This window comes from Pipistrellus hanaki (assembly GCF_964339955.1).
Source record: "Pipistrellus hanaki genome assembly, chromosome: 1".
In the NCBI taxonomy this organism is placed as follows: Eukaryota; Metazoa; Chordata; class Mammalia; order Chiroptera; family Vespertilionidae; genus Pipistrellus; species Pipistrellus hanaki.
In genome coordinates, this window is record NC_140503.1 from 29,941,433 (window position 1) to 29,953,642 (window position 12,210).

At 36.0% G+C, this 12,210-nt stretch overlaps 1 protein-coding gene across 1 annotated transcript in view; it reads left to right on the forward strand.

The window, feature by feature from the left end:
- The window catches only part of KCNH5 (potassium voltage-gated channel subfamily H member 5), a 252,494-nt gene that overhangs the window by 64,806 nt on the left and 175,478 nt on the right, over window positions 1–12,210 (forward strand). The window contains exon 7 of the mRNA XM_084866422.1: window positions 1,910–2,336. Coding sequence (XP_084722548.1) covers window positions 1,910–2,336 — 427 coding nt within the window. The remainder of the gene's footprint in view (window positions 1–1,909; window positions 2,337–12,210) is intronic.

Genomic DNA, 12,210 nt, shown 5'->3' on the forward strand with positions numbered 1-12,210 from the left:
CGATCTTTGAGGCCTAGTCCTTGTAGGCCCTGATATTTCACATTCCTGTTGAGAGTTGTGACTGTTTTAGTTTGAATAGGGATAAAAAAATTCTTTCTTTTTAGAGAAAAGAACCTAGGTAGAAATGACTTTGCTTTGTAAAAGCAAAAATGACTTTACTTTTCATAGTATTTAAACAGAGTTACTATGTTTTCTTTTAAGAATTTTAGTTAGCTAGAAAACAACAACACTTTTTATTTTTCCATTTGACCCTCAGTTTCCCATGCATTTTGGCTATGGGTTTTATTAGAGCAGAAGCAAAGCATGTTTATCTCAATGTCCCCAGGGCCCAACGCAGATTCTTGGCTTATAGAAATTATTAACAAATACCTATTTTTGCCTTTCTTGTTTATGGTTACATAATTCCAATTTTTAGGGTTTCCAAGGTTCTTTTGAATCTTTTACCTATCAAAATCTCATGTCATTGAATTATGCCAATTCATCTTCTGCGTTTTATTAATGCTACTCTTTTGATCTGCTTAAAGTTTAATATCTTTTTTCTCTCCCCAAGTGTTCAAGTGAAATGAGAATTTATCTTAAGGCTTTATTTATGCCACAACATCGGAGGGTGGAAGTTGAAATAGAACCAGGCTTCAGGACATTTGGGATTGAAACCAAAAACTACCAGGATATTTCTGCTGCTCTTTCACTTCCATAAGGGCTTCTAAGTCTTCTTCTCTTCATTTTCTTTCTCTTTCTTTCAAGTCTTAATTTTGAAAATTTTCAAGTATAGTATAGCCAAATTCATTTTTAACCTTTTAACCTTAACTGTCAAGAACTTTATGATGCCATAACTTAGAGTCTGATTAATGTAACATCTGTTCCATAACCAATTCCTCCATGTTGGTCAGAAGCTGAGAGTAAGTTTTGGCAGATTCCTTGCATCCCTTCTGGGAGACAGAATTAGCACTAATGATGTCATGAGACTTGGAGGTGGTGGTCAGATGAGAGGCTTCCAGGATCACTGCTCTATCTTCCATTCTCTGATCAGGAATGCATTTATCCTATCTTCCCAGGTGACTTATTATATGCTTCCCAAGAAAACCCCCCCAAAAACAAAAAACAAAAACTATTACCAACAACAACAACAACAACAACAACAAAAACAATCCCCAAACACACCAAAATCCTAAACTATGGAATTATTGAATGAAGAAAGCCTATGCTATATTTCAATTTAGGTAATGTTATATTTGGAATTTTAAGCTTCTCAACAAAATATGATTTTGCTGCTGTTCCCTTTTGATAATCTTTTCTATGACTATTGCTAGGGGATGATAAAATTTGGGAGGTTATGTGCCTATTCAAGGTTAACTCTTCACTTTCTCAGAGCTCTGCAAATTTAGTGCTTATTAGGACTGGTGGGAAGTAGTGGAACCAACAATGATATTTGCCTGCTCTCCCCATTTGCAGAGAGGTATTTCCCATGTGCAGGATTCTTTTTTCAGAAATTTTACTATTCATAGGTATTATAAAGTGAGAAATAAAAAGAAATCTTCCAGAGGAAAAGTTTTATAAGAGAAGAAAGAAAATGTTTGAGCTCATCACCCTATTTCTATACTCTGTGTATATTGCATTTGAACATTATTCTCCTTTTCCCCCCTATGCTATTTAAATTGTACTTATAAAAATAAGTTGGTCTTTCTTAGCTAATGAAATGGTTTGCTTAATAATTGAAAAATACCTTGTTTTTGAGTAGGAAGGAATCAGCATTTGAAAACTTTGTTTATAATTTCAGATTTTTTGTTGACATAAAGTCAGAGCTATATTATGATTATGTTCTTAGTATATAAGTAATTGATGATCAAGTTCATGAAGGTGAGCCATTGTACTGCTTTATTTTCTGAAAGTGTGTGTCATTTCTTTTCAGGGAATCAGCAGTCTGTTCAGTTCTTTAAAAGTGGTGCGTCTCTTGAGACTGGGCCGGGTTGCTAGAAAATTGGACCATTACCTGGAGTATGGAGCAGCCGTCCTCGTGCTCCTGGTGTGTGTGTTTGGACTCGTTGCCCACTGGCTGGCCTGCATATGGTACAGCATTGGGGACTACGAGGTCATTGATGAAGTCACGAACACCATCCAAATAGACAGTTGGCTCTACCAGCTGGCCTTGAGCATTGGGACTCCATATCGATACAATAGCAGTGCAGGGATATGGGAAGGAGGACCCAGCAAGGACTCACTGTACGTGTCCTCTCTCTACTTTACCATGACAAGCCTTACAACCATAGGATTTGGAAACATAGCTCCTACCACAGATGTGGAGAAGATGTTTTCGGTGGCCATGATGATGGTTGGCTGTAAGTATCTTGCTTTCTTTAAAACATTTTCCTTCTTTACAAACAATGGTTGGTGACAGTTTTCCAGGTTCTAAGTTCTGTCAGGATTAAAATGAAGCTGCTTTGTTTTTAGAAATGTGTTTAATCAGTATTATTTGCATTGGTTTACTTTTTATTCATCTTTAGAAAATAAATGCAAAATATCTTACTTTTTAGCATATATTGAGCATTGGGACTCCATATCTTACTTTTTAGCATATATTGAGCATTGAGATGTCATATCCAACACTCTAGGTTGGATATATGCCTATTTAAGAGAATGTAAGGATTAGTAAATATAAACCTATTCAGCAATGACAAGAGTAGCTAGGATGTAGCACACGTATATGAGTACTAAATGCATTGAGAGTGTTCTTGGGAGTAGAATGTTCTCTAAAGGAGCCAAAGACCATGTATTCTATACTCAGAGAGACTAGATGATGACCGAAGACCAAATCATTAAGGAAATACATACCCAAGAAGCTGTTGTAAAAGAAGATCTTAGGGAGTTAGTCACCACTATTCACATCTTCCAATGGACTTAGGTGATTTGTCCAAATCTATTTCTGATACCTAAAGTATCCTTAAGATCATTGTACTGGAGTTTTGATTAGTGTTATTAGCAGCATTTAAGCCTTTAGATCCTGGTAATTGGTTTTTGGTCTAAGGCACCCTTTTTAAGGTTTCACATTGCAGAGTTTTACATTTTGACTCTGATGTTAGAATCCAGGAATGTCAGCTGGCCCAGGAAGGCTCAATATCTTGGGTTTAAGCAAAGTAGTTTTCAGAGTTCTGGACATCTGAGAGCTATTGGAGTACCTAGGCTAGTAGCTGTTTAGCTTCTGTCCCTCTGCTTCCTTTGTATAGGTATAGAAACATGAACTTATGGGTTCTATAATATTTGCTTGTTAAAGGTAACAGAGGGAGAGTGAGAATTCCAAGTGTTGTTTGCTCCAGAGGCTTTTAGGAGAAAAAAAATGTTCTTACATACAAAGAAATCCTAATGATTAATTAAACTGTTGCCTACATCCCCAAAATGGTAAGATGTATTGGCAAAAAGGTGCTTTATAAATTCAGAAGACAACATTTTGTCAAATGTAGAATTTATTGCTATACTAATTTTAATATTTATTTAATTTTGCCTTACACATGAGCATAATTTGATTAAAAAATTTATTTCAAGTAATTATATATTCACTGAAAGCTGCAAAGACAGTACAGAAAGGGCTTTTGTGTTCTCCGCCTGGTTTCTTCTAGTAGTTCCACTTTATCAATCTCTAGTACAAGACACATACTGACATTGGTGCAATGTGTGTATCTTTCTGTGGTGATCTATCATGTGAGTAAATTCCTGTCACTACCATGGAAATCAAGATACAGAATAGTTTTATCACCACAAATATGTCCCTCATGTAACTGATCTATAGTCACACCCATCCCTATCCCTTGGTAACTATTGATGTGTTTACTTTTTTTTTTTTAAATTAGGAATGTTATATACATGGAATCATACAAAATGTGACCCTTTAAAATTGGGTTTTCCCACTTAGCATAATCTCCTGGAGATCCGTCTAAGTTGTTGAGTATATCAACAGTTTGTTCCTTGGTATTTCTGAGTAGCATTTCATGGTTTGGGTATAGTGCTATTTAACTGTTCATCTATTTAGGGGCATTTTGGTTATTTCCAGTTTGAGGCTATTACACATAAAGTTGCTATGAGCATTCATGTACAACTTTCTGTTTAGACATAAGTTCTCAGTTCTCTGGGATAAATACCTAGAAATGTGATTACTGAGACATATGGTAAGTGTATATTTAGTCTTTCTTTTAAGAATTTGGCAAACTATTTTGCAGAGTGGATATACTAGCATGGTTACATTTTTCCACAAAAGAATAATAGGAAAATGAAATCTATGGAGAGTTGAAGGGTACCATTATCATTTTGTTTCTAAGGCCCACAAACCTGGAAATTATCCTAGATATCTGTTTTTATTTTGTGTTTCATCTAATCATAACAAGCTTTGCTGGCTTTACCTTCAGAATACATTTGAATCTTTACATTTCCAAAACTGCCACCCAAGACCAAGTCACCACCATCACTCGCCTGCAGGTTTGCAGTAATCTCATGTGTTCCTTCTGTTTCTACTGTTGTCCCACATCCCTACCCACAGTGGCCCTTTAAATAAATGAGATCACACCATCCCTCTGCTCAAATCCCTCCTGTGCTTTTGCATGCACAAAAAGTAAAATTCTGATTTTCTATCACTGCTATCAAAGCCTTAATGGCCTGACCCCTTGCCTGCATCACCCACTTCACTTTCTCCCATTCCCATCCTTTATTCCTCTCCCTCCAGGCGAGCCATCTTGATATCTCTACACAAGCAAGCTGAGTCCTGCCTCAGGGTCTTTGTATTTGTTTCACCCACTGCTTATAACACCCCTGCCGTGTATTATGTCTTGTATCCATGCAGATCTATACTCAGATTTCCTCTACAGAAATTCCTCCCAATGCTGCCCTACTGGAAAAACCACCCCAATGCCAACCACCTTTGTTCTCTGCCCTTTTACCTTTTCCTTCTTCCATGTATGGACCAAGTCCTGAAACCACATTGACTCTGTTTTCCTTTTCCATCAGTATGGAAGCTCCATGTGAACAGTTGTTTATACCCAACTTAAAAACAGTTTTTAATATCATGCTCAATCTGTATTTGTTGTATAAATGGATGAAATTGAAGGCGTCCCTGATGGTCATGGTGAGGTTCTCCTGTCCTTAAGTCCACTTCAGTTAGGTCTCTGATGAAGATACATGCCAGAAAAACGCAGTTTTTGAATTTTGGCCCCGATTCCTTTGTGGAAGCCTTGGTGACCTCATCTGTATTGTTTGCCTCTGGAGTGCAGTGGTCCCTTTAGCTGGATTTTGCCTCACTCTAAGTTTCTCAATAGGCCTAGTCAGTAGGAGCTGTTAGCTAAGAAGCACCAACAATTCCTTCATCGCTTTTTACTGTTTACCTCCAGAATCTGCCTACATTGGAAATTTTCACATAGATTCAGTCAAGTTTTCAAAATTTCATTTGATTCAGAATTGGTCCCATTCCTTCTCGACTTCATGTGTGGCCAATTATATTGCTATATGTACATTTTCTTATTCTCTTTTCCTTCAGTTCCTATCTTGATTTTATGATGGAGACCTGGTCTTAAAGTTGCTTCTTTTCCTGAGTTTTCCCTATATCCTTTCAATATCTGAGTTGTTTTCTGTTTATAAACGAATTTCTGACATCTTTTGCCTGTTGATTTAGGTTTTATTTTTATGTCTCTGAATAAATTTCAATCTCTATAGCCAGAGTGTTCCTAGGAGACGCCTTTTAATTTCCTTCTTTGACCCGGGTCGTTAGTAATTTTATGGCATGCTTCCTTTGCAACAACCTAAGAAGATAATAGAAAACTGTCAAGACCCATGAAGTGTTATAGTAACTTCCCACAATTCCAAAATTTATTAGATACACATGCACAAAACATCAACCAAATTAGCAGTTGTAGTTGTTTGAAATCTTAGTCTAATTTTCCCCCCTACAATAACACCAGGGAAAATAGACAAAACAAACCACCCGTGTTTCCAGAACCATCCAGAATCAGTACGTGTTATCAGCCAAAGATGTAGCCAGGGATTTAATGGTAGTAGTGTGGTGTGTGTGTGTGTGTGTGTGTGTGTGTGTGTGTGAGAGAGAGAGAGAGAGAGAGAGAGAGAGAGAGAGAGAGAGAGAGAGAGAGAGAGAGAGAAGGAGATTGAGAGAGAGAGAGAGAGAGATTGGGAAAGAGGGAAAGTGAAGAAGGAGAAAGAAAACAGAAAGGCTGATGCTGACGTTTTTGGTTGTGCTAGGATTCTAGTCAATCCATGCAGGCTGTTTGAGAAGCATCACTTGTAACCTTATAACTGAGAAAAAAATGTTTTATCAGAAGATTGTTGGAGCTAAAAATTACTTTTATTCTGTTGAAGAAAATAATCACTACTTATAAATGATAGCCTCTTTTTCAGAAGAAAGTCACCTGAAAGTTTCATGCCTTCCAGCAATATTTAGAAATTTCAATGGCATCACTTTCAGTACCTAGGTCCTGTCTGACAAATCTTCAAGTAAAATTTATGACCATGGCCTCCCTTCAATTCTGGTGTCCTGGTGTTTCCTTTTGATCCCTTCTGTGTCAGCAAGATCGCAGCACATTTCCCTTCCCTGCTACCCAGGACTTTTTTTTTAGACTAAATCCTTTGTTCCTACATTTGCCCAAGGTGGAGAATCCTCCTGCTCAGATTACAGAACTGGAAGGTTGTTTGGATCTTCTTAAAATATGTCTACCACCATGGATTTTCTAACTCAAATTTATCTTTTTTAGTTTTAGCGTGCTCTGTGCCTTGATTGTACTGCACAGCTCTGATTGTCATTCCTGGATAGTCACCTCCCCCTTTTTTCTGAATTTGCCCATTCATTAATGAACCTAACTACTCTGCTGATGGTCATGAAATTCACTACCAAAGGGCTTTCCTGAAAGAGGATATTTTTGTGGTTTATTCTGCAGCACTTGTAGAAAATAGCATTTTTTTTTTTAAGATCAAGATGTAGGTAATCTCTTTCCTAATTTTCTCAGTAAATACTTAATGATGCCTTTCTGAAATGTTTTTAAATCAATTACATTTATATAATCTCATTATTAGGCCCCTAATAATTTTCTTTTTTCTAAAGATTAGCACACTGGATGATTTTACTTCTATTCAGAAAGCACCTTACTGTTCAGATGATGAATTTGCTGTCTATGAAAGAAAGGAATGGGAGTGTGGAACTTTTTAATATGATTATCTTTGTGTCTTAATGTTTTTGATGAATTTTCTTCTAAAGATTTATCAAGAAAATAATGCTTATTTAGTTCCTTCTTCATTACTATATAATTACATAATTATATTTTAGTTTAATTCAACCATTAGAAAAACTATATATTTGCATCATTTATTGCAGTTTAATAAAAAAAAATAAAAACAGAAGTTATGAATAACTTTTGGCCATAATAATTTGTGTTCAACCATAAATTTCTCTCTCTAAATATACATCTATTTCCTCCTTCTATATAGAATTTATTTGCTTTATTTTTATACACAACTAAATAAAGTAATAAACATGTAAACAGCATATTTCAAAAGTCTAGGTTAGACTTTGGGTATTTATAGGGTGGGGGAAATGTAGGTTTACATGTTGTTTGTATGGAAAGTACTATTATACAATAAGTAAGAAGTAATAATACAAGAACAAACTCTGTTTCATGTATTCACAACTGTAAACCCACGTCTGCCCCACTCTGTGTTTTACTTAAAAGCATGTTGACTTTTTCACTTGTTGCCTGCTTATTTGTTAACTTTAGACAGCCTGACTCACATGGTACTTGATAATTAGAACCTGTCCTGCAAGGGTGCCATTCAAACGAAGTCTTTATTAGTAAAATGATGCAAAACCAGAAGCTACAAATACGAAAATTGCCTAGGTTAAATTGTTGGTACGCAGGACGCCCAGTCTTAATATTGCTAATCTGCAGTTTTAAAATTGGATGTAATTGATGATAGCTTAGGCAGTGGGAGAACTTTCTGTAAATGACTGGTGCAGTGTATAATGCAGAAGCAAATGTTTAGTACATTTAGAAGTATAGCAGGGCCATCTGCCAGTGGGATATGTATGAAGGGAAATTTGAATATCCATGTAGGTGGTTAAGTGCTGCTGGGGAGCATTTAGTTACACGCTGGTCACTCAGCATCATGCCGAGGAGACTCATGCCACGCATCATATTCTCCAGCTGGTGAGCTCATTTAGCATCCTCTGTAGAGCTCTGATGAAAGCCAAGCTGAGATGATGGGCATTTTCCTTACCCCTCTCCATAGGAAGAGGAAATAAAGAGAAGCTGGTGAGACCCAGAGAGTGGGAGAATCTATATATATAAAAGGCTAGGTGACTGATATGTCCATCTGACCCACTGACCGGCTGGTATATTATGATGTGCATTGGCAATTTAAAAATAAATGTTGACTGGCACATGTGCAATACATATAAAGCTTTCTCTGGCGCCAGTTGCACATGATCGACCAGCCAGTACATATGACATGCATTGGCAATTGATCAAAACCTCTTGATAGCAGTTTTAATTTAGGAATGGATATTACTGAAATCCCTCATAAAATGATTTGTAACAGATCTATTATTGAAGCTACCTTTGGAAATAGTATATCTATAGATAATATTAAAAATATACCTGAACGTGCAATTCTTTGTCCTAAAAAATAAGCACATTCATAAATGGAAGAAATTTTGGATATACTTGATGGAAATTTTCACACCTGTTTGAGTGATGATTCCATCGATTCAATGGTTGATGCTGAAATGGAAAATTTTCCCATCGAATTTCTTAATAGTATCCCTCCTTTGGCAATGCCATGTGATAAATTAAGATTGAATCATTATGCTACTGAAAAATTTTTAATAGTAAATGGGGTCTTCGTAATGGTACTAGATTTATTACAAAAAGATTGCGACCTAACATAATTGAAGCTGAAGTATTAACAGGATCTGCAGAAGGAGAGGTTGTTCTGATTCCAAGAATTGAGTTGTCCCCGTCAGACACTGGCCTCCCATTTAAATTAATTCAAAGACAGTTTCCTGTGATGCCAGCATTTGCATTGACGATTAATAAATCACAAGGACAAACTCTAGAAAGACTAGGAATATTCCTACCTGAACCTGATTTCAAACATGGTCAGTTATATGTTGCTTTCTCTTGAGTTCGACGAGCATGTGATGTTAAAGTTGTAAATACTTCATCACAAGGGAGATTAGTCAAGCACTCTAAAAGTGTTTTGCCTCTTAATGTGGTGTACAGGGAGATATTAGAATTAGTTTTAATCAATTTATCAGTCATTTTTTATCAATGTTGTTTTTATATTATGTCTTTGTTGTTTTTATATCATGTTGTTATTTTTCATTAATCAATTTATATATTATTTTCATATACATTTTACTAATTTTCTTTCATCTCTGACACTTCTATTATAGAAAAAGGGTAAATAGCTATATTAAAATATTTGGTATTTTAATTTTATAATACTGGTATATCATATATACTATTTAGACATGTACTTTTTTTTTTTTTTGCAGTAACATAATTACTGCATGAATCTTTCTTCTAATTAGTTTCCCTTCAATGTGCATGAATTCATGCACCAGGCCGCTAGTATAAAATAAGTGAAGGACAAAGGCCTGTGTGACATTTGAGAGTCTTTGAATTTCTCTAGGTTTTATTTTTTTCAATTGTGAAATATAGAAGTTGAAATAAATGACTTTTAAGGCCATTTTCAGTGTTAGTCTACATATCAAAGATTCTGTGCATGTGTGTGAGAGAGGTTACTGTAGAAAAGAAGTATATGCCATTTAAAGGTTTTAGGGTTTTTTACATGGATTGCATACTTTGTTTTTGAAGAGTAAGGTGTCTTGTATGGAATATGTTCAGTCAAGAGTTAAGAAGGAAGACTATTAGGGGATATAATAGAGAGAAAATACGGTTTTGAAAAGACAAGTGTTTTTTTTTTTTCATATAGAAATTAGGAAGCATTTGCCTCTAGGGCAGAGAAATGGGGCCGGGGAGAAGTGGGTACACCATGCCAGTGGGGACTGTGAAAGCTGTTTGGCCCAGATGGATATCCAGGCGGGTTTAAAAGTGAGTTGTTACCCTTTTCCAATTCTAAAATAATTCCTCTGCAGATTTTAATATGAGACTTCAGGTGACTCAGATACAATATTAAGTTACATGTTAACTTTTCCTTGCCCTTGCTATTGGGGTGTAGGTAGAAAATGGAGTGTGAACATTCTGGTTTTCATTTCTAGTTTTAGTTTTAGCCAGATGGAGAGTGCTTTAAACTTTATGTTTATTTTGGAAACTGGGTCAATTCTTTGTGCCTACTTTACCCTGCTTGTAAAAAAAATTTTTCCCTTTCTCCCCTTGCTTTTTAAGGAGCTGAGTATCCTGTGAGGAAATTTTTTTGTGGAGCCCAAAGTTCAGGGCTATTTATACCTTTTTCATGGTTTAGTAGTTTCAGGTATATAGTCCAATAGTTAAAATTAGACCAAGTGATGCTCATTTTAGCTCCTGTTTCTTATTCAAAGCAGCACTTGTATCTTTTTCAGGAATATTCGTTTGTACTCATGTTTCTTTTTATGCCTGGTCAATTTTTTACAAAGGCATCTTAGATTCTGTTAAGGTTCAATTCCCCCCCCCCCCAAAAAAAAAAAAAAAAAAAAACAAGAAATTTTCTCAGTGGCCTATTAAGTAGCCTGTCCTCTTTGCTTGGTCTCTGGAACTACCTGTGTCTCTGTATCACTCAAAACTATTTAATTCATTCAGCATTGTCCCAAGTGTTCAGATAGGTATTGGTATTAGGGAAACAAACTAGATAGTTCCTGGCCCTCAATAAGTTAGTGGGTGTCTGACAAGGAAATCACGGAGTCATCTCTTTTTCTCCCATTCTCTCCATCCCCATCCCATCTCTCTTTATACTGTAAACTAAGAATTAAGACTATGTATAGGTGAATATAGAAGCTGGGCTAAACTGTAAAGCTGGTGTTTTCCCTTTTTTTAAACTAGAATTTTTATCTTAATGTGTGGTTAAGTTTTATTTTATTAAATATATTCTTATTTATTTCAGAGAGGAAGGGAGAAGGAGAGAGAGAGATAGAAACATTAATGATGAGAAAGGACCATTGATTGGCTGCTTCCTGCACACTCCACACTAGGAATCGAGCCTGAAAACAAGACATATGCCCTGACCAGGAATTGAACTGGTGCCTCTTGGTTCCTGGCTCAATGCTCAAGCTGAGCTGTACTGGCCAGGCTCCTGTTCATTGTATATTTAGCACAAAGCATTGTGCCTAATTGATAAGTTATGTTCATAAAACATATATGGAATGAATGAATGAATGAATAAATGAATGAGTGGAAGTTCACCTCGCTCAATCTGAGGAATATAGAAAGATTGTAAGAGGAAGTGACTTAACCTCAGACTACAAAAAAAAGAGGTAAATGATGCAGAATTTAGGTATTTTCCAGGTAAAGTGATATATGTAAAGGAACAAAAATGAAATGCTTGGCCTTTTTGTGGGACTCTGTGATTTTCACTTTGGCTTGAGAGGAATGTAGAGGAAGGAAGAAAGCAGGATGTTAAATGTCTTCATGGCTAGATGAAGAGTTTGTAAAGGTTATGGGATAAATAAGAATTTTGTTCTACAGTGCAAAAAATGGATCAGAGGAGATAAAGGCTATGGGCCATTAAGTTAGTTATAAGGCAGTAATCCAAGAAAACATAAACTAAAATGGTAGGAATATGGAAAAAGGTGTAGTTTTAGAATTGGCAATATTTTATTTTTCTTCTAAAGGTCAGATATGAACTGTCCTAGGGCTTGTGGGCCCTAAGGTCTCCATTACAACTACTCACCTCTGCTGTGGTGGTGCTAAAGCAGCAATAGACATAAATGAATGAGCATGGTGTGTTCCAATAAAACTTTAAACAGGGGCCAGCAAGTTTTGGCAGATTGGCCATAGTGTCCCACCATTCAGCACAGACAACATGGCTTGTGAAAGGACAATGGATTTTAGTGTCAGATAAACCTAGGTTCATTTTTTGCAATACTTACTAAGAATTTACATTTATTATCTAAACCATCATCTAGAAAATGAAGATAATAATCCCTACATTTCAGAATTATTTGGAATACTCAAAAAGATATTGCATGGAAAGTTCCTGAAATAATTTTACATTGTTATTGGTGAATGGATGAAA